The 22,170-nt window shown below is 52.1% G+C and overlaps 7 protein-coding genes across 7 annotated transcripts; 1 reads left to right on the plus strand and 6 right to left on the minus strand.

The window, feature by feature from the left end:
* Nucleotides 1–436: 436 nt before the first annotated feature.
* Nucleotides 437–2,180, minus strand: QC763_307155 (uncharacterized protein; the record flags this gene model as incomplete). The annotated part of the gene is given in 4 exon segments (XM_062911158.1): nt 437–588; nt 605–994; nt 1,046–1,198; nt 1,250–2,180. 4 exon segments carry the CDS (start codon nt 1,281–1,283, stop codon nt 437–439), a joined length of 729 nt encoding a protein of 242 aa, XP_062767172.1. The 5' UTR covers nt 1,284–2,180.
* Nucleotides 2,031–5,370, plus strand: QC763_307160 (uncharacterized protein). The gene is made up of 3 exons (XM_062911159.1): nt 2,031–2,616; nt 2,675–4,860; nt 4,915–5,370. The coding sequence occupies exons 1-3, from the start codon at nt 2,533–2,535 to the stop codon at nt 5,003–5,005; spliced, it is 2,361 nt and encodes a 786-aa protein (XP_062767173.1). The 5' UTR covers nt 2,031–2,532; the 3' UTR covers nt 5,006–5,370.
* A 1,981-nt stretch (nt 5,371–7,351) lies between these two features.
* QC763_307170 (uncharacterized protein) lies at nt 7,352–8,224 on the minus strand (the record flags this gene model as incomplete). The annotated part of the gene is made up of 1 exon (XM_062911160.1): nt 7,352–8,224. The coding sequence occupies one exon, from the start codon at nt 8,222–8,224 to the stop codon at nt 7,352–7,354; it is 873 nt and encodes a 290-aa protein (XP_062767174.1).
* A 1,875-nt stretch (nt 8,225–10,099) lies between these two features.
* On the minus strand, nt 10,100–12,181 carry QC763_307180 (uncharacterized protein). The gene is made up of 3 exons (XM_062911161.1): nt 11,286–12,181; nt 10,831–11,040; nt 10,100–10,763 (listed from the first exon to the last, which is right to left on the minus strand). Exons 1-3 carry the CDS (start codon nt 11,884–11,886, stop codon nt 10,303–10,305), a joined length of 1,272 nt encoding a protein of 423 aa, XP_062767175.1. The 5' UTR covers nt 11,887–12,181; the 3' UTR covers nt 10,100–10,302.
* Nucleotides 12,182–12,454: 273 nt separating this feature from the next.
* On the minus strand, nt 12,455–13,258 carry QC763_307190 (uncharacterized protein; the record flags this gene model as incomplete). Its single annotated transcript, XM_062911162.1, has 1 exon — nt 12,455–13,258. The coding sequence occupies one exon, from the start codon at nt 13,256–13,258 to the stop codon at nt 12,455–12,457; it is 804 nt and encodes a 267-aa protein (XP_062767176.1).
* Nucleotides 13,259–14,149: 891 nt separating this feature from the next.
* Nucleotides 14,150–15,948, minus strand: YPD1 (Phosphorelay intermediate protein; the record flags this gene model as incomplete). Its single annotated transcript, XM_062911163.1, has 3 exons — nt 14,700–15,948; nt 14,466–14,641; nt 14,150–14,402 (listed from the first exon to the last, which is right to left on the minus strand). Exons 1-3 carry the CDS (start codon nt 14,721–14,723, stop codon nt 14,150–14,152), a joined length of 453 nt encoding a protein of 150 aa, XP_062767177.1. The 5' UTR covers nt 14,724–15,948.
* A 4,804-nt stretch (nt 15,949–20,752) lies between these two features.
* On the minus strand, nt 20,753–22,033 carry QC763_307210 (uncharacterized protein; the record flags this gene model as incomplete). The annotated part of the gene is made up of 1 exon (XM_062911164.1): nt 20,753–22,033. The coding sequence occupies one exon, from the start codon at nt 22,031–22,033 to the stop codon at nt 20,753–20,755; it is 1,281 nt and encodes a 426-aa protein (XP_062767178.1).
* Nucleotides 22,034–22,170: the final 137 nt, after the last annotated feature.

Below are 22,170 nucleotides of genomic sequence, written 5' to 3' on the forward strand. Positions count from 1 at the left end.
TGCTTCGTTGCCGTTGTGAACGGATCAGGTATATGATGCCCCCCTAGGAGAAATAGTACTGCTATGACTGAGCCCGCGATGATTCCAGTAAGGGTTGGAGTGTCTAGTGAGCTTGGGATAGGTGGAGTTGAAGAGGTTGAGGTGGGGGGCCCGGAGAGATTTGTACTAGAATTGCCAGATGTATTTAGGGCCAGAGTGCTCTCCGAGTTTGAGGCAGAAATACCTGGTGAGTGTGAAGCGGTGGTTTCTGGGGACTTTGAAGCGCCATCTCCAGAATTATTTGAGGCAGGGGCTCGTATTGCTGTCGAGAAGCTTGTTTCAATGATTTTACCTCCGGCTTGAGACATGTTAGGACTCGAAAAAGAAAATGTGATAAAGGGGTACTTACCCAGTGCAAAGGGAGACGCTGAGGAGCTAGCTTATTGATCGATATATGTCAGATAACAATGGGACCAAACCCGTGGTATTGGCGCTGACATACAGGATAATGGAGCAGTACCTCTGGCGTTGGTTGGGCTGCTCCCTGGGGAACTTGCAGGAGTGGGAGGAGAAGACGGCTCGCTAGGTAACGGAACGTCGGTTGTGATACTATTTATGTTTATACCAGTGGATGGCGCAATGGGCTCTTCGTTAGGAGGCGGTGTGCTGGGTATGGGTGCTGCCCTGGGTGTTTGGGGTGAAGTGGCGGGACTGATGTCGATGACAGGTTTGTCCGTACTTTCAGGGACCTTAACGATGGTCGCTGGGGTGGTTGGTGTGCTGGTTGGCATATCGGTGCTGGTCATGTACTGAACGGGTGGTAATGATTCGCAGTAATCCAACCACGGTTGGAAAGTAGGCGTGAGATATTCTCTTTCCGTAATCCCGTACATGCCATAGTCGCTCATGTCGCGAATACACATTCTACACTCATTGTATGAGCTGTAGAACACAGAGTCCTCTTCGCACAACTCTGGATCTTTGCCAACCCTCTGCGCCTCAAGATAGGCAGTATCTATTGATATATTAGTACTGTATTTTTTTTCGTGAGCCTTGAGCCACTCACCGCAGACTGAGAAGCAGGGAGCTGGCACATGAATAATGTCGTCTGTGTACTGTCTCGTCCGCAAATTCACGGATCGCCCCCTCGGGCCTTTCGTCCCAACCTCGTGCTCCATAGAAGATGCGCCTAGGCCTGCTACAAGAGATGATGGGGGGCTGGTTATGTTAGAATGAGATACAGGAAGACAGAGAAGGGACTGCAACACACTAGATATATAATGCGAAACTGCCGCCTTGAACATGTATAGCCCCCAACTACGTATGCGGTCTTGGGGCGGATTTTCGACGAGACGTTGAAATAAATTGCGGTGATACTACATCACCCAGCCTCCATTCTTCCGGCATTGGGATATGTGATGTGCAAAACTGCAAATACCTGTAAGTGCTTCCACAAACCTCGTATAATGGGAACAGCCTTCTCTTGATGTCAGTATTTACTTGTACGGTCTTGCAACCTTGGACGAGGAGTGTCCGAGTGATGACAGGAGAGAGGCTTGGCTGTAAGCCCAGCATAAATGAAAACTTGCAACCATTTCATCCCTTCGGCTCAGCTGATCTTCTGGGAAACAGAGAGTTAATTCGCTTCCGAGGATGCAGCTGCTGTCAATGCTGTGGTTACAAAGATCGAGTGCAGTCGATTTTCGACTTGGGCTGGAAGTGTGTCTATAACCCCATGGCTTGGCACATCGATAGTTGATATACCCAACCTGCGGACTGCACCGGGTTTGTGCTTTTGGTGAGAGCCGCGTATCTCATCTCTCCTGTGACAATATCAGGCCCTTGATGCCACAAATAAAGAGGGAGAAGTCCCATCCAGGTTTTGTCGCGATGAAGTGGCACTGATGTTGGGCCACAAGGCTGCAGTCGAGCACCATGTCCGCCATTGGGTATCTGAGATCGTTTGGTGCCTTAATGATGGTCGGCAGCTGATAAGATGTCTGAGCTTGACACGAGGATTGAAGACAATTGGTAAAAGCCGTCTCTTGGTGATGAGACGAGGTGCAAGCTCCGAGGTGCAGACCCCTTGCATCACCTGAGCATGCAGGCTGTCCGCCGGTGCTGGGCTGGCATTTCTCTGGATCGACCGGGCCGCTGCACACTCTTTCCGTGCACCATTCAAGCTTCTGCGCTGTTTCACTCAACTCACCCTCGACGAAAACTCGGGCGCTCGTTTGCGTGTTCACAATTCGCCTTTTTCTCGACGTCTCTTTTCCGCCGTGTCGCTGACCGACTTTTGCATCTTTTTCCTGTTCTATACCCCACAAGCCTCTTTTTCCCCTCTCGTAGTTTTTGCCAAGCATTCTCGGATCTCGAAACCAACGTGATGCATCTCACAAACTGAAGAACAGGCGCAGCCACCTCTTGTGAGACGCGTGTCCACTGAAAGATTGATTCAAGGACACCCCTTACCAGTTGTCTCCAACCAGCTTATTAACTCGCTTGAGGGACAAAGAATACTCCAAGTCGCTTCGGCGCCCGCGCGCATTCGCCATGGCCGACGAGGAACAGCCCAAGAAGAAGAGCTTCTGGGGGCTCTTACGGGCGAAGAGCACTGCCAGTAAAATATCCAAATTTGTATGCTTCTTCACATCTCTCGACAGACCGATGTGTGTACTAACATGATTTGAATAAGCTGGAGAAAGACCCACAACGAAGGGCAAGCACTGGGGAAGTGTACCGCCAGCGGAGGCAATCAGAGCCCGTCATCTCAGAGTTGAGGCCATCTGCCTCACGTCGGAGACCAAGGCGGACCAACCCGGATGCAACCAAGGGGAAAGGCCGGGAGGATACGTACGGCCCTTCCCACGATGCCGGGCCCCTGACGGAATGGCCGCCCTCTGGCATGTCTAGCACCGAAGAGCTGACGCTGGGTCCGGCAATGCAGCTCATCTCGAGAGGAGTCCCCGCTTTCAAGGGACACAAACGCCCAATACCGCATGTCTCGGATCACTACTATGCCATGTTCGCAACAGTAGCAGGAAACCGTGGCGAAGAGACGGACGCTGCTAACCATCATGACTCCATGACACAGCTCATGACCCTGTGCCTTTTGGGTTCAGGCCCGGCAACGTACCCGTGGGAAACGCTTGAACAACCCAGTTATTCATTCTGCTTTGGAAGACGCCCAGGGACCATCACTCTCAACCATTGGGCATCACTCGCGAGTGTCCTCCCAACAACTATCCCGTTGCGCGACTCAGGCATTGAGCCACGAGAGGTTGACCTCGAGACCATCTTTGCACGCATCAGAGATTTGGAAAGGGGACTGGAGGACGATGATGAGGACCTGATGTACAAAAACCTTTACCGGAGGCTACTCAGAGACCCAGACAAGCACAGAAGCCCACACAAGACACTGGACACGCAAATTATGGACTTGTTCATGGTGCTCTCACGACCTGATTGGATAGATTTTACCAATCTAAAAAATCAGGTGGCGACCAAGTTCATCTTCGACACCAGTGCTGCCAACGCTGAGCAATATCGAAAGTTCTTCCACCAGCTCCTCCTGAGCATTGAGTTAGATCTTCGAATCAATTCCAGACACCACATGACCGATGCCAGAGAGAGGTTACTAGCCCAAATACCACCAACGATACAATGGAGCCTCGCCCTTGCTCGACGATGGCGCGAGAACGTCCGCGTAGAGGCCTACGGTCCAACACCTGACGATATCCGCCTCCGCTTCAAACTCAAACGTCGTCAAGTCAAGATGCTCAAGCGTTTCGCCCAAATGATGAAGTGGCCCAATCTTTCCGAAACCCTGCGTGAGCTTAAACAACGAGATGAAGACTGCGTCCTCGATCTTGTCAGCTCCCACGCCATGGCCTTCTTCAGCGGGCTTGTCCTCCCGGGCCCTACTTTCCCTTTTCTTATAATGAATTCCCTGCTTGACATTGATCCAGACAGAGCCACTGACGATCTGGCTCTACTGACTCACATTCACCCCAGCTGTGGCTTCCAGTACCGTAACAGTTATACTTACTGGACCGCCACTTCCATCGTAGGCAAAGTACTCGCACCTACCTGCCGCTCATTAGGAGGCTGGGTCGGGCCGGCTCGTCCAACTGGCGATCTTGCCCGCTCTCAAATAGCACGTATTCGATCCCGACGACCCCCTAACAAGGTAACGCCGGAGGATATCCGGTCTATGTCTGAGCGGTCTGATCCCCTCGGCCCCCCAACACAAGTCTTCCCAGTCAGCGAATATGCCCTGGTAGCCCCCGACCGCGACGAAGACGGCTACCTTGCCGATCTAGTCCGCATCGAACTCCTCAACCTCCGTCCTGTCGGACCAAACAATAACACCCGCCCCAACACTCCTCGATCAACCAATACCAAGTCCGACACCTCCAGCCCACCAAAGTGGTACGACGCCAGCATCCAGTTCGCCATCGATGGTGTTTCCTGGCCTTTACGACTCACCTTTGACGTGAGCTTCATCAGCGCCTGGCCTTGTACTGACGGTCCTCATCCATTGTTCTTCGACTATGTATACACACCAGTCAAAGCGGATGAGTTAGTCAAAGTGCGAGACTGGCCTGGGGTGTTTGGAACCGGGGCAGGAACTCACAGTCATGGGCAGAACGAGAGAAACGCGAGGAGCTTATCGCCCACGACTCATGGACAGGGGGCAAGTGGCGGACATAACAATCAAGGGAGAACGGGGGTGTCAAGTCCGAGTACTTTGAGTGGCGGGGATGATGAGAAGGTGCTGGTGGTGGAGGCATTTGGGGTGTCGGATAATGAGGTTCTGGCTAGGGCTTGGTGCGCGCATTGGGGATTGAGTGCGGTTGTGGCGGATTTGGGGAAGACCTGGTATGTTTTTATCTCTTACAGTTACTATTCCATGTGGTGCTAATATGGGTAAAGTATGGCCTGTGCAATCAGAGAGGCATACGCAGCTACAGTCACGGTAGTGATCTTGGTGGACGATGACCAAGATAACCGACGGGATGATTAGACAATCGGAAGGGAGAGGGTATCAAATCAGTCAGGGTGGAGATATAACAACAAAACCTTTCATTAATTTTAAGACGAGCAAGCGGAAGAATGATATCCAAGAATTAGGGAGAGAGGGGGAATTTAGTTTGACATTTTCAAGGTCAGGAGCGAGGATCATTGGCCAGGTGCTATGGTTCAGTTAGGGAGCGTGGAGCAATTTGTTTCTTTTTGATTTTTGATGTATTTACGGTAGCTAGCATTGCGTTTTTTGGTTCGGTTATTTGGCTTGATATCTTGTAAGAGATGAGCACAGAAGGAAGGGGATGAAAAGCAATACCCTGTTGGAACTTGGCTTTTTTGACCTTAAACTTGCTTATACCTGGGAGAACATGCTCAGGTGAGCCGTCAAGTGCTTGTATACTCATCGATTAAGCTTTAAACGGAATCATTTCACCACCCCAGCTCAGCTTTGTTAGCTCTCGCCCTGCACTTTAGCCAGCCATCTCAGTTATCAAATGTCACGAATGGGATACCAGGCTTTCCAGCATAGCCACTCTTGGAAGTTTGTCACATCTTTCACTTTTGCTACCAACTCACCCATTCATCAGTCCACACCACGCGTCCCCCTTACTAACAGGACAAAAAAGCATGTGCAAAGTGTGCAAATGGATATCTCGAATAAAAGTAACAGGCATTCAACATTGCCCGGATGCCCGGATGCCTAGGTAGCTTACACGTGTGAACCAAGATCTGAACAACCCATTCGAGTGGGATGACTGATGTCGATAGGTAATACGCACCCAATCAATCTGATAATATCCATCAGTTGCTGTGCCTTATTCAGCTTGCCCTGTCATCCATCGCCTTACTTCCATGCAGCTCTCCAGTTGCGCCTTCCTTCGGTATCGCCACATCCAAGGAAACAGATAGAACAGACCGGTTTCTATTATGAGCGGTCAACAAGTGATGGTGTGTGTCACGGTCACAAGGACTTGGGCAAGAAGGAAACCCTAGGTAGGCACTCGGGCAGTCAAAAAGGAAAGTGCCTCCGGGGAAGACGGGAAGGGGCGAGCTGGGGAAGCAAAAAAATTTCACTTTTTCACTGGTTCAGAAAGAGCACTTTCCCACAATCGTACCTACCCGACGCAACTACTTGACTATCTGCAGAAATTTTCACTTGGCTCTTTCTACTCACTTTTCCATTTTGCAAAGCCATGTGTCAAAGGATTTTGATTTCCCAGCGTCATCATTCGGTACCTACAGCCTATGTCCGAAGAGGTCCGCGGAACCTTTTTCAGTCCACATCCTTCCGGCCTCAGACATGAGGCCTTCCTTCCTCCACATAGTCGGATACCAAATTCCACCCACCTGACGGAGAAACTCGATGAGAGGACAACCGAAACAACCCGGACACAATATTCCCTCACACCATCCTGCCCCCATCGGCCCGAGGGAAGAAACGAATCCAAAAAAAGACCAGCTTTCGAAGAAGCGAAAGAGACCCCGTCCAAAATACCCCGTCGATACACTGCCAAAATCATAACGTCGTCATCATAAACCCGTCTGTCTTCCCCATCCTGATTTACAAATCGACCGAATTCCAACTACCGACCTCCCATCCGACCTCCCCTCCCTGCATCACCCCAACCCTCATCCGATTCGAAACACGTACACGCGGTCCCAGCACACCGGTTCAATCAAGCCCATCCCCCCCAAGGCAGATCCCACCTTGTCCTCCTCAAAATCAGCCTTGCCAACCCCGTCTGTCAAACCACACATTACCACACAACGCTAGAGACATGAAGGGAAAGATATGCAAGTCATCCAATAGCCACACTATCAAACTGCATGGTTCGGTTTCCTGCATTTTTGGGTTTTTCATAAAAACGTATAAGTGATGAGATGAAACAGGAAATAGTCAAATAGGTGGAGAGTCTCAACCCCGAACTTCCAAATTCTCGACAACAAAGAAAATTCCATCAACCCCTGTCACGGCCCCCAAACCCAACAGTCATCCAAGAGACCCGAAAAGAGGACAGTATTTGTCTCAGTCCCCGGGCCCGGAGTTATGCCAAGTCGGAGAAGAGTGGAGTTCCGTCCGGCCGGCCCCATGTCGAGCGATCAAACCTGGTCCAACCGAGATCCGACTCGCGATTTGCGTGGCGCAAGGAGACGCGTTGTTTTAACGCGAAGCTAGGCAGCAGCCACCTTCTCCTTGTTTCTTCTTTTTTGTTTTTTTGTTTTGTTTACTCAACGGATCAGGATGCAGTTGGAAGACATGAGAGCACTGTTAAGACCAGATTGTTCGCAAGACGGCGGTTTTCGCCCTCGTAATGTGAACTAAACCAGGTAAGTGAACAGTCCCCTATCGTCTCGACCGATATCCCGATCCTTGAGAGTATATTTCATCCATTCGATGCCGACTCGACAAATTTCTCGATGGTCGTGACATTGATGAAGACGATGACGGCGGAGCCGCGCCTGGCGTCCCTGGGATCTGGAGTTGTGGCGGCAACTCATCGAACTGCATCGCGAGGCGATAAGTGTGTTCGGGAATCAGACGCTGTCTATACATATGTTCGACGACGTGGAAGTCTGGACGCATATGGTCGCTTGTCACCCGCTCGAAATCTATATGCAAGCGGATATGCTGCATGCGCTCGTAAAATCTGGGATACAGGTCGCTAGGGGACTCGGCGACGAAGGGGTAGTCATCGCAGAACCAGCAACGTGACTGCACAGGCAACTTCTCTCTCAAGTGGCGGACATGGTGTTCAATCCAACCAAATTCGTCATCAAGTCGAAATGTTGCCGAACAGCCCTTGAGCTCGCTGAATTCGCACCACAGCTCACCAGTCTGCTGCGCCCAATTGGTAGGAGCTGGTGGCGCCGCAATACTTCTTCGTCCGGACGCTATCGAAGTTCTGCCTACCGAGCTCTGGTCATCCCATCGGCTGAATACAGATGCTGTACTGGACTGCATCGTGGATGTGGTGGTATATGCTCGTGACGCAACGCTCGGCGCTGCTGTATATGACGATTGGACGTCAGCATTGGTATGGTCAAACTCACAACCATCTGGCAAGTCACCGCTGACTATCGAGACTGCATATCGGGGAGTCTCAACACCGTCACTGTATGGATTCTGGGAATAGCCGTACACTCCAGTGTAGTCGCTCGAAGGATACGTGCGAAGAAAGTTGTGAATCTCGTTGGGATCAAAACCAGGGCCGGCCATGGTGGTAATGGCCGATGCGTCGGGGTGGCGGTGACAGACAAGCTTAAGAAAGAGGGGGAGCGAGTGCTCTGTGAGGGGTGTTGGGGGTCTCAATTGGCGGGGGCTGGCGAGGTCCAATGGGTGAGCAGGGGGCTTATTCCTTCACTCAGCTATGTGTTGATTGCCGTTGACCGATCCGATTCAAATCGCAAGCTGCTGCAGTCCTTGGGAAGTCCTACTGCAAGTAATTGCCAACACGCAGGCAAGGGACCAAGCAAGTGTTCTTGGTTCCAAACCCTACGCAGTTAGCTGGGCGCTGAGGCGAGCAGGTGTTGGGTGGTATCAAGTGTGCTATCGCGGATTCAAAGCGCAAAGCCGCACAGCTACGGCACAGGAAGGGGCCGGTATTGAAACGGCACAAGGAAACCGAGACGGAGCTGACGTCGTACAGATGCGATGCTGGCGGTGTTTTCTTGCTGTGTTGATGGAGCAATATGTGGTGGGCGTTTCCCAGCAAGAGAGAGAACGGTGGGATGGGGGATGCTTTGGAAAAGAGAAGCGGAAACTTGGGTCTGATAAGACTGGATGGAAATGAGGGGCAGCTGTGAAGAGTGCGGGTGGTGTTGTTGAATGGTATTTGGGGCCGAGCTGTGATGTGTGGGTGGCGCCGGTCAATTTTGGAAATGACATTTCACTCAGGATAAGCAGTCACGTCCGCGTTTCCGGGAGTTCCAGGATGTTATCAACCTTTCCATTTCCACTTCAACGCAACATCGACCGCTACATTGATCAACACCAGTCACGTTTTTCGTTCTCGTTCCTCTTACAGACGCGGCATGATCCATCCAGCTACATGGAGTCCTTGCATCGTTTCTGCCGCATGCAGACACCATCTGCCGGAGCCCACACCACCCTCGGGGCCTGGAGCCATGCATTTCTGGGTCGAGGTGTTAAGATGCTCTTTGCTATCTTGTGGCTTCTCTGCCACTTCTGTTCATGTCTCGACCGCCATTTCCTCACAGTCGTCATTATTTAGAGGGTCATCTCGACCTCAAGCTTGACGAATGATTCACGCGGGTAAAAACCACATAGCTTGAGTCTATACAAGCGACGCAGCATGCCGCATTAGCCCTTGGCCAAAGTCTTACTGCAGCCACCGCTCCGCTTCAACTCACTGGCTACCACTCTCTCATGCTGCCAGCTGTAGCTTCTCCGCAGAGCTGATGACCTTGGCCAGGACGGGACGGATGCCATCCGCATGGTTTAACCAGTCATTCAGTAGCCTTTGACCGATTTTATTCCCACCAACTGAGTCATATATTGCATATACCAACGCGGGAAGGGACCGCGCCGTGCGGGCCTGATAATAGAGTGCCGGCGGAATTATACTCTAATTCGATTTGCTCCCCAGATTACAGAACACCTGGTTGGATAAGATATCGAGGAGCCAACGCCGAGATCTATTCCTGTGGTAAAACCACATCGAGCTTGCGACAAACCTGCTTAATACTTAGCCTCCGATCCGACGCAGTTGCGATACAACCGACAGCCAGACATCAAAGCATGTTCGTCTGTGAGCGACAAGACTCCAACTGGAATCAAAACTAGGAAGTTTCCCCACAGATTGAGGCTCTGCTTGCCCACAAATCCGACCGCTGGGGTGATGGAGTATCTCACCACTTTGTTTCGGCTCGAAAACACGGACCATGCAGCGTGCCACTGCATCTGCAATCCATTTGCCATGTTGGTTGAGATTTTTGTACCCTCGCTGACCCAAGCGAAGCCTCCTCCATTCAGAGCATGCGGGATGGACTGTAAAAGGTCACCAGCTCGGAAGTTCAAGCATGGAAGAATCCCGACATCATGAAATACCACAGTCAAGGCACATTAGCCGGCATACCGGTCTGCATCTCTATTCGGCAGGTTTGACAGATTGGGTTGCGAAGGATCGGTGCACCCGACCTCTACGACGAAAAGATCCCGGCATACGCATTCCTGTACGTGTACCGTACGCACCATTCAGTAGCCCAAGTGGAGACAAATTCGGCGGCTATCATTATCTTGCATCACGCCCATTCCTTTCTTTGCGGCTCAAACTCTTATTCGGGACAACAGAGGACTCTTGCCTTTGAGATCACGTTCCGGAACTGAAGATGCCCGCCAGTCTCGTCACCTCTCTTGATGATTCCGGGGAATGTCACGCAGGAGATCTCTCGTTCGAACAGGCCCTCTTCGTCTTCACCGCCGATGTCTTCCATGGTCCCGGCGTCAAACATGATTTGCTGGTGGGGGAGGACTTGAGGCATGTGGACAGCAAAGACGGCTTTTTGGACAGCAAGCAGGCGTGACAGATCGACAGCGCTGGCGATGAGGGACCGGAGACCCTGGTCTCGGGCATCGTTGGACTTTGAGGATGTTATCTCGTCGAGCAGCCTGTTGACTTTGGCCACGAGGGCGTCTACGATGGTCGAGGTTTCTCTTTGGAGCTTCCCGCTGGCGTCCTTTTGGAGGATGGCCAGGGTTAGGGAGCGCCACTGGGACATCATTTCAGGGGAGGTTGCTTGTGGGCGGTGAGTTGTTCATACTTGTGATGATTGTGTTGTTTCTGATTAGGGGGTTTGGCTTACCATAGGTGCCCAATGACTTTTCGGCTTCGGCTAGCTTGTCGGCTTCTGAGGGGGATAAACCGACGAAGTAGGTGTTGAATATTGACTCGGTGAGCAGTCGCGAGACGAGGGACTGTAGGAGGTGGATCTTGGCTGTTGAGACGAGGTCTCTGTATGTTGGGACTAGGCGGTCAAGTTCTGTCAGGGTAGCCTCGCTGGCGTGGGAGAGGTCTGTTTTGAAAGAGCCGCAGTATTAGTTGAAAGAGCCTTTTCGCAATATCCTCACCGCTGGTTGATCCTTTTGCAGCCTCGTCCTCTCACATTCTACGGCATGTCTTTTTTTGCATGTGGGAGCCTCCTTGTGCCTAATAGAGGAGCGACAAAATCCATCACAGTTGAGAGCCTCATTGAGCTCCCCAAAACCTCCCATCACGCCCAGATCGATTCTGTCAGATAATGTTAAAAATTCCACCTACCAATCTTACTCCTCCTCCAATAAACCAAAACCCAGTTCTGCAGGCCATTCCCTAGCTTGCCCATGCCCTCCTCAAAGACCTCGTCGCTTGTTGTTTGCTCGGACCCGTTGATTCCCGCCCCGCCGTTGCCCGATTTACTGACGAACTCCTTCAACCCTCGTATTTGGTCTTGGAGCTGGGCGAGTTCTTGCCTGTGGTCTGTTTTCACCTGGCGGAGGGTGTCCCTTAGGAGGGTGTTTTGGGCATCGAGGGCGTTGATGTCGTCTTTGAGAAGGAGGTTTTCTTGTTGGAGCGCTGATAGCTCGTCTTCTGAACTGTCCTGCATGTTGTAGTGGCCTGGTTCTTCTTTTGGGCGGGCCGGGGATGGGGATGGGTTGCGGGAGAGGGAGAGGGAGGAGGTTCGAGATGGGGTTGTCGGATGGAGGTTTGACGTGGTATTTCGTGAGGAGGGGGTTGCGAGGGAGGAGGAGCGAGGGATGGGCGTTGGTGAGAGGGCTCGGGTGAGGGCCGTGGTCGCTGCTGTTGTGGCTGTTGATGAGGGGGGTTGGTTCAAGTTGCGGCGACGGTTGGAAGAAGGTGATGGTTTTGGAGAGTGGGGCATATCGTTATTTGGATGTCGTGTTGGTGCGGTGGTTGTTGTTTATTGGTGATCTGTCGTGGTGGTGGTGGTGGTGTTGGTTCGTTTGCTCGTGGGGAGCATCTAGGGGATGGCTTTCTTATGGGTTGGCTTTGTAAGTAATACTACCACCACCGCCGCGCCGTCTGACGCTGTAAGATTGGCTGATTAATCTCGCTCTTGGAAGAAACCTGCAGCCTAGGGGGCAATATCCGAGGAAGTGTGTGTAGTAAGATAGCGGCTCCAGGCTGCTGGAATGGATGGTGGTGTTTGATTGCCTTCAGCCTTGGGCGATCCCTCACATTCGTTTCTGGCAGGGGGACCCTGTGGGGGTGGCCCAAGCTCCATCTTCCCAGCGGCTCGTCTCGCTCGTGACGGGACAGGGGAGTGATATACATGGGTCTGCTGAGCTTGCCAAAATGTTATCAGATTGGGAGCTGCCTATCCTCACCGTAGGTAGGTAACAAACAACAACCTGGGGCATATTCCATGATTATTTACCAGCATCAACGTGGAGGCAACATCGATAGTTCTCAACCCTGATCATCCCCAACTAAAACCCAACCTCCCCCACAACCTCATACTCCTCCTCCCTCGTCTCCCCCCCCTCTCCATCCGAAACCTTTTTCGCCCCCATCTTACAAATAGTCACCCTTTCCACTCTCACATCCCTCATCCAGATCTGGTCCTCATAGCGCTCGATAATATCCCCCGCCTTCTCCACCACCATCCTCTCTTTCCCATATCTTCCCCTATGTCTCTGCTTATCCCGCCCCTTGACATAAACAGTATTTACAATCGTAGCGTGCAACAACAACGGCCGGCCATCCTCCACCATCAACTTCTCCCCCTCTTCCCCAACCTGTAAAAATCTTTCCCTGACAGAATCGCAAAACCTCCGAAGTGAACCAGTGAAGTTCTCATCCGTAGGCGGGGCGTACAAGACGGCGGTTTTCGGCAGCGGGTGCATGCTCGCCAGACCCCTAAGCGTAACCCTCGGCTGGTCTGGCTCACCCTCCTTTTTAACAGAACTCCACATCTCCCTCAAATTCAACCCAGCCAAAATCGATTTTGCCTTCTCCAGTCTACCCTCGCTTGGTGGTATGCTCGCGCCAGAACGATCACCATTCACCAACGGCGACGGCGGCGGCGGGAAGCTGAAGATGCCAAGTGTCAAATGTAGAGTTCCCAGAGGTCGAATAGCCGTCTCTGGTAGGGAAAACCCTTGCGGAGGAGGGAGCGTGACTTCTTCCTTGAAGGCGGAGAGCGAGGCGGCTAGTTGGGGGCGAGAGGTGGGTGTGACCAAGGGGATGCACAGAAAGTGCGTGGGTGGTGGCGGTTTGGGCCTGGGAGGCATGGTGCTGGACTTTTCTTGAGTCGATGGGCTGTCTATAGTCAGTTAGTTTGATCGGTATCTTGAGGGAGGGTAATTTGGGTTTCTATGAATATATGCTCTGAGATTTTGTACCTTCGTGGGGCTGTCGTTGAGACCAAGCCAGGCTTAGCAGATCGGTGTGTGAGATTGGGCCCTAGCTTGCGACCCCGACCGGCCGGTGACTCAAATCTCCGCAATGAGAATAGAAGAGCCCAGGAATTTCCTTCGCTATACTCTTCTCCTTTTATTAGATGCTCTATGGAAACAGAGTAGAACGTAGATTTGACCAAGATCGGCGCAAGTGTTGAAAGGCAACTTGCAGATGAAGTCAGAAGGAAAGAACGATGGTCCGTGCACCACAGCTCATCCAACACACCCTGAACAATATGAGAAGGGTTTTGGTATTTACTACTCCATCCAGAGGTGATGCTGCTGTCGAACTTCACTTGTGCACTAACGAGAGCAACAAGTGGACCTGAGCAGCTTCAAGAATACAAAGTATAAACTTCTGAATCGAAGAACTGTGGACAATACCACTATCACACCAAAGGCTACACCATAATGTCTGCTCCGTAGACATGCCACACCTTTCATGCAACCCGCTGAAATCAAATGCAGTGCTTCCCTCTCACGCCGCTCCGCAAGCTATGATTGCTTTCCACAATACCCAGCACTAGCCAATCCGTGACCTAAAACGTGCTGTTCTTATTGAGAAAACTGCTCCTCCCCACCACTAGCTTTTGCTTCACGATGGGCCTGTTTTGGCCAACACATGATGGCCTCCCGCAAAGACAGGATAGACTATCGGTGCCGCCTCGACTCGAGATTGTTGCCGTCCATCGTTGTGTTGTCGAGAGACGGCATGTTGCCGTTTTATTCGGCTCCAAAAAATTTCTTCATCTGTTTCTCGAGCTCGGCTGTGTCGACTTTGGCGGCCTGGAGTGCCTCGGCGATCTTTTTTAAGCATACGTTCTCGTCCGGCTCAGACACTCCGTCGACCGTGAGCTTGTGTCCATATTGCTGCACAACTTGGCAGCTGTCCCGGATCTTGTTAAAACCAAGGGTGGCCGAGGATCCCTTCAGGAAGTGCCCTAGAGTAGAGAGTTCGTTAAGATCTCTGGAAGCTCTGCACATCATGCTGTCAGTAGACAACACTCCTCTTGCGCTCCAGCCACGGATATAAACTTACAGAGCTTGATCCATCTTCTCGAAGGTGTCCTGTGCTTGCTCAAAGAAGTTGATGACCAGTGGCTCACTGAAGTCCCTCTCATGGTCGCTCTCGTCCATTTCCAGGATCTGGGAGAAGATCGCATTGTCGACGTGGTCACCGAAGTCTGGCATGTTTGCGAAGTATACTTCGTCGTCCTGCAGTCCAGAAGCTGGGTTAGTATGGATCGCCTTGAGATGCGGACACATTACAGACCGAATCTTCGTCTGACTTGAGCATGGTGGCAAGGGGCAGTCAAGCTGTGCTCCGGAGCGGATATGCTTGTTACTGTGGAACGGGATGGAGGTATGCTGATAAGGAGCAAAGAGATAAAAAGACTGAAAGGGGAAACATGGGAGGCCAAGGACACACGGCTGTAGCCGCGCTGGCAGGGCCCGGCTCGTCTTAAGTACCGGGGAGCGCACCCTTGCAGGAGACAAAAGGAAGCGGAGGAAGCAGCCAGTGGTGGAGCGCGAGGATGAAGATGAGATTGGGGACGGGGTTCTTGGGTCTTGGGTGTATGCGTGTGAGAGGTGAGGCGGGGGATGGGCTTACAGGATGTCTCTAATAGCAACAAGGTCAGAAAGACGGCGACTGGTTCCAGAGGTTCCAAACAAGGGCGGCTGCACCACCAGGCTGCCCTAGTATGCACAAAAACACGTCTGGCAGCGGCGTACGAGGAAGGCCGTTGGCAGGGGTGAGGTTTTCGGGAACCTTATTATTTGCGCGTCAACGGAGAGTCCAGTGACTTTCTGAGTTTGGCTGCGGAGTGAGGGGTGGAGCCTCGAACTCGGCAGGATAATGTTCAACTCACCTTGAATCAACCACGGGGGAGACAGAGGAGCGACGTGTGATACGGGCGAGGGTGGCTATGGCAGCTGGAGCTGATTCAGACAGTTAGAGATGGATGGCTCTTGTGACATGTATCCTGTGTGTGTGCGTGTGTGTGTGTGTGTGTGTATGCCCGAGAAAGGATCTGATGAAGGGCGAAATTTTATTCACGGCGGGGTTGAGGGGTCGGGTCGGAGCGAGGGGTCGAGGGGTAAAGGGGACTCTTGATGGTACCGGGAGAGCCCTCGCGGCCCCGGCACAGGAATGGATAGGAAAGAGGAGAGCGTGACTGACTATTTTACGACAAGACCTGTAGGGATCCGGGAGTGGAGGGCGGACGCGGGCGGGGAGGGGAGGTTGGAGGTTGGTGGTGTAAAGGCTTGTCTGTCCAGCTGGCACTCTGTAGAGCTGCGCCGGCAACGTAGGAGCAAAGTATTAAAGGGTGGTAAAGTAAATGATAGGTAGGTTGGGTGTCCTGCTGGTGGAGAAGAGGGTGGGCATAAGATCTGGCACGACAGTTAATAAATAGCGTTGCCAAAACGGGTGGCAGTCTGGCCGCAACCCAGTGAAAAAGCTAATCGCACACAAGCAATAAGTAATTCAGCACCGCGGCACCTCGCTCAGCTCTCAGCCAATACACATCCATTAGCTTCTCTTTGTCCCTTGGCCTTCTTGAGCCAGCTATTACTGTATCTACAAGCAAGATGGCCTATTTCACGCACTTTCTTCGCGATCGTTCTGTCTGGTTTGCTTTTGCCAGCGCTGCCCCCCGTAGCTGTCTTAACACGTCGGACGGGCATTTGCAGGTGCTCGGGGGTTCCTGGGCCAGACGTCACTTCCGTTTTGAGGTGCAGAGGTGCAGCGGTGGTGACGCGGGTGACGCAAGGGTACTGGCACCAACGACCCAGCCCAGGTACGGAGTAATACCTACTGTGTCTGGAGAGATCGCAGCATTTCGGACTGGATCTGGTGTCTGTCGCTGCTCTGGAAATTGCAAATCATGGGAGAATTGATCTAGAAAGCCGATTGCTCATGCAGGCACAGATTCAGACGGAGGGGAAACAACCTGCTGTGCTTTCCAGGTCCAGCAGACAGGTACACTACCTCTCCTTGCCATTCTTGTTGAGGTTCCGCAGGTAGGGGTCCACCCACTAATTATCGCTAAAACGAGGTTAGTCTCGACACTCAACCCCGCAGTCGTCATGGCTCCCCAATTGGGTTCTCGTAGCACACACTGGGCGCACCTGTACTCGAGAATAATGGCTTCCATTTGTGCGCGTGTGGCCATCAATCACCACACATCCACATTATCTTGCTCCATTCCGTATCTAGAGATTTAGAAACTGTTTATTTCCACCGTTCCAAAGTCATATAAACGCCCCAGAAATTGTCCGGATTACCTTCCAGTGGCAGGCAGATATGGACGATAACCCCCAATCCAGACACAGCTCAGTACCACCTCTCATCGGTTAGACTCTTCATCGGTTTTCTCATGCACAAGGTGCCTTCCATTCCAGGGTTCAAACTTGAACCGAACCGGGCCCGTGCGCTGATCTGTGCCAGCAACACGGGAAAAGCTGACAAGGATTTAGGAATTCTATTATCTTTCGATTTTCATCTGACGGAATTCATCTGTGTGATAAATTCCACTGGAAGTATTTCTCCCATTTTATTTTTCTCTCTTGTCTGTTTTTTTATTGCCTACAATAAGCGTCTTTTCTAATACCATCGCGGGGCTCGACGTCAAGCGAGGGTGACCTTCCCATACGACACGGTACCACAGCTTAAGAGGTCAGTCTGGCTTCAGCAAGTGACGCAAGAATGAGCTGATCACGACTCTGCTCCCCCGTGGCGTGACCAGGTGGTGCTCATATTTTTTAATGCGGCCTCCTCTCCCACTTATCTCTCGTTGGCGACGACGATACAGCATATCGAGCAGGCCCATATGGTCCCATGCCGCTGACCGTGATTCGACACGGAAGGTCAAAAGGACGCTTCGAAAGACTTGAATCTGGCTGCAGACCGACAAATGCAGGGTCCAGGCCGATCTGTCACAACCCCTCTCTCGGCGTGGGCTTTTGATAGACGGTACCCCTCAATGCCCTCTCCCCTTTGGTACCTTATCGGACTGGACCGGACAAACACCCAGTAAGAGGCCATGCATGCGATGGAAGGACCGGATCTTTGGAAGAAACACCACTCTGCCAGAATCGCGGAAATCTGGACGGTACTCCGGGGCACAAACTCGACACATTCCTGCTGTGTAACGATGCTCAGCACCACCACGAGAACCTGCTGGTGAGCGATGTCATCGACAAAGCGGTCGATACAAGCAATATCGCTAACCAGCAACGAATCCACCGGAGAAAACACATCGTGGAGTAGCGGGTCTAGATGCCGTCGCCCCCTTACTCAGTCGACAAGAGGAGTCACGGAATGAAAGGTCTCGACAGGAGCACCTCGACGGTGGTTGAATCTCATAACCCCACCAAATTTCGACAGCCAATCATTAGATGGGGTCCCTCCACAATAGGCTCTTGGCAAGTGGGGCTAGAGGCAGTTCGTCTCAACATCGACGTCATTTCCGCCAGGTGTCGTCATTGGGAGCACGAGTACCCGGCCCCATGCAAGGATCCCTGACCAACTTTCCATTGGAGCCCAAAAACGTTTTGTCGACCGTTTGCATCGTGTTCGAGTTTTCCAGCGGATCGGTGGGGAGCCACGAGTGCTTTTATCGAGGATATCCATTTCCACCACCCACATCCCTCGTCTCTTTTGATACCGCAATAATTTCCAAACTAGGCCGAGTTTTGTTTCAACGACAACATGTAGTGTAGTCACGATGCCGTGTCAGAGAGGTGGTTGGTGGGATGCCAGTCCCTACACAATGCCGCAGTAGCTCCGACAGCCCGGATATCGGCACCACCTGCATCTTTCTTCGGAGGCGGTGCTGGCTCGGCATCACACACGGCCAACAACACCACAATTATTACACCGCATGAGCATATCTTTCGGAGGCTAGTTGAGGACTGGTAATCATTTTCTACCCTTTCCATTTTTGATTATTCTATACTAGATCTCCGTACACCAACGGGAGCCAAGGCCGGGACGCCTGCACGTCTCCCGCAACAAAACGGAGGCTGGGAGAGCCCGCGGAATCCCGTCAACTGCAACTTCAGGTGCTTCCTTGCGTGCGACCGCCCGAATCGGCGGTCACACCATCATCGGAGCCGGACAGTGCTCCTGAGTTAGCTCCACAGATTCAAATGCAATGTGCCCTGACTGAGTAGTGATATAGAACGTGCCTCAGGCGTTGCCTGTGAGCCAACCTTTGAACCTGTCAGCCGTCCACACAGTGCTGATTCGCTTCGGTCTGACGACGAGGACCAGATCGTGGCTTTGGAATCTTCGTCAGCTCCCATAGCAAGGGCATTGGCCAGCTCTGAGCTAGTTAAATGCGGCCCTTTTCAGCTCATCTAATATCGTCTTGTCGCACTCAGGCGCCCGAAACATGTCCCAGGCGGATGGGTTTGAACGCCGCTGACAGAAAGAGCCGCTCTGAGCGACGATATCTATATCAACCGCCAAGGCTTCCTTGTAGTGTAATGATGACGTCCGTCCTCCACGAAACCCGAGACTCCCGGCCAGCATGCTCTATGGATATACATATTCCTTCGAGACACTTCTATCAATCCTTCGCTCAGGTTGTGCATCGGCGTGTCTTGGGTGTCTTGAGCAGCAGGACCTTTCGTTCCGGGGCTGTTGTTTGATCGAAGCGCCTCAGGCGCTAGACTACAGTATCTAGTATTTTCATGCTCGGACGACTTCATCTCGATAAGTGTCAGTCATTCTCGAGTTCGGGAAATGTGTACTCGGATATCGAAGAAACGGGCACCAGTGACGACAGCCTCCTGGGCGCGCCGTCTGTCCCCAATTCTGCCCTCCTAGCAAAAACACTGCTCAACACCATCACAGAAAGTAAGTCGATCAGTAATATCGGACCGGGAAGCTTCCGCTGCAAGTTTCGACCCCACGGCGAGAGAGCAAAAGTTCATGACTTGTTGGTTTTCCGAGAAAAAAGGGCGCGGAATAGTGGTACATACAGAGAGAGAAAGTTCAGAGACATGTCAAGCTAGCCCCCCTTGTCTCACACCGTTTTTTTTTTTTTCCTTGTTTCCCTCCCTCAATCTGAGCGTTCTAGACCCTCGACTTGCATAGGGGACTGCATCGTGACACTCCCAAAACCTGTTTTTTTGCGTCAGGACTACATACATACATATCAGCAGTGAGGTCCGGCCGGCTTTTTTTTTCCTCCTCACCACCAACGCACGCACTAATGGGTTAAGAAAAAGGAGCCTATCATGGCGATGGTACCCAAGAGATCAAAGCGTTTTTGGGTTTGGTTCAAGTCTTGGCACTAAGAGAGAGTATTGGAAGCCAGACACAACAGGATGGGATGGAATTATAAGCAGAGCTAGAAGATTCCATGTTTAGAGAATCGGGGTTGCGAATATTCGCTCTCTCGAGAAACACCATCGTGTCCCGAAATATTTCTATCGTGAAACAAGATACCTAACCGGCGGGCGGGGTTACATAAGGTACATATCAACAATCTTCTGATACCAAGATTTCCAAGACTACCAAGACTTGTTTGGTTAACGCAAAGAACCTTCTTTTTTTTTGGGGGAGGGGGGGGCGGGGGCAGCTGATTTAATAGACATTTTCTATATCCAGCTACATGTAAAAACCATATCTTTCTCTTTGCTCGCTTCCAAATTTGGGGGAAAACATGTTGTAAAATGACAATCATTAAGTGGGTATAGAAATAAGCAATCTTTCTGGGAACAGTTCCTTCATGCAAGCCCACTGTTCTAGGCTGGGGGTGTTGCCGGTCTTGTAATCGGTTATCACTCTGTGCATCTCTTGGACTGTTGCTCTTGAGAGGGAAAAGGCTCCCCGGAATGTGCAATCGCAGTGCAGCGGCACAAGATAAGAAGAGCGAGGTTTGTTGTTGGGGTTTCTCAGTCAGCCGCCGGCCTGACTAAACCAGTACCGGGAGCATCGTCTTTTTGCCCCAGCCATATCGTGGTTGTGTTTGGGAGGGCTCCCAAGAGGCAATCCCGTTCAACTGAACTCTCCAGCCATTGATATGGACTGGATAGCAGTTTCGAAGGTCGACATGCGTGCCAACCACAAGGCCAACCAGCGCCCTGGAATGACATACACTTCACAAATCCTGCCCTGATATAAGCAGAGGAAAGTTTGCAAAACTCCAAAGCCAATAACCAGCAGAAAAAGAGAGTAGGGTATGTGAAGATGCCAGGGTAAAAAACTCGAAGCCACAATTGCTACCTGGCAAGCTTGACAAACGTAAAGACAGGTATGGCACAACACAAACCAACGCCATGTCTCTTGCACATTCTAACAAGCCACTCCTCTCAAAGCAATACCTTCGAAGCAACGGTCAACAACCAAGCAGCATCATGCCAGCCACCCTCATTCTCCTTCGGCGGCGGGATACTCTCATCCACCATCGTCTTCATATTCTGCCCCTCCAGCCTCCTCAAGCATGACACCCTCCTCTCCATCTCATGTCCTGATCCCTCCCCATCCGTCGTCTCCCCATCATAATCATCCTCCGACTCCTCCTCATCGTCCTCCTCAACGGCAAAAAGCTTCACACCGAGCACATGGCCAAACCAAGACCCTACACCCCCGTTCCCAGTCCCCTTCACCAGCTTCCTCACGTACGCCTCATCTTCTGCCCCATCACCCGTGACAAACTCAGCGTCATCCACAGTGTAATTTTCTAGCTCCTCGTCAAAATTGACAAAATCCGGACCGGCAATCTCGTCGTCAGGGTTCTCCGCCACAGGAGTTGACCCCGACCCATTAGAGTTGAAGTAATCCTCCACAAAGGTTGTCATCCTATGGCTACTCCCGCCTGGCGTCATAGACCCAACCCGGGAGTGAGATCTGCTCCTAAAGCGGCTGTAGGCCGGGGAGGAGATGTTATCATCGTTGCCGTCAAGATGGACACTGCTTCTCCTAGAGGCGTGACGGGATAGGTGACGGGGGGTGTGCCGAGAGCCATAAACCAGCTCTTCTCTTTCCCTTGCGAGTTCCCGCTCAAAGGCTTCGTCTTCGGCGTCTTGAGGAGAGTGACCAGCCAAGGATGTAGACGAGGCGCGGGTGGAGAGCCAGGCTTGGCCTTTGGATTCCCGGGTTTCGAGGGAGATGATGGAGCCGCAGCGGAGGAGCCAATCCGAGTCGGAGCGGTCGGTTTGTCTCAGCTGGTTTGGGTGGTGGGAGGAGCGGTGGCGTGGGGTGGTGGGGGAAGTGTAGAGGGAGGTTGAGCTTTGGCGATGGGAGGCACGGGACTGGTTATGGGGGAGGTGGGAGGAGGATTTCGATTTTGCGAGGGAGACTGAGGATCGGGACTTACGGGCGCCGGAGACGGAGGCGGAGCGGTTGTTGGGACCCGGGGAGCGGGAGAGGAGACGGGGGGTGGTAGGGGCGGATTTGCCTTGGAGGTAGGAGTAGGAGGTTACTGTTGGGGGAGCGGAGGTTGGGGTGGTGAGATCGTTGTCGTCGAGGATATCGTGGGCATCGTGAATAGGGAGTTTGGAGGTTAGAGGCGCGAGGGAGAGGTGGGTGAGGTTACCCGAGGATCGGGACTTGCGCCTGAAGGCAGAGTGTTGATTGTAGGCGACGTCCATGTTTTTGTTGGGGTAATGAGTTGTCGTCGTCTTCTAGCTGTCTAGTGGGTAGGCTATTAGAAGGCAATGGGAAGGCAAGAAAACGAACGTTGAATAACAACGAGTGAGAGAGAAGGGTGGAGTTTACCCCAGACTCC

The sequence above is a fragment of the Podospora pseudopauciseta genome, chromosome 3 (assembly GCF_035222475.1).
Source record: "Podospora pseudopauciseta strain CBS 411.78 chromosome 3, whole genome shotgun sequence".
In the NCBI taxonomy this organism is placed as follows: Eukaryota; Fungi; Ascomycota; class Sordariomycetes; order Sordariales; family Podosporaceae; genus Podospora; species Podospora pseudopauciseta.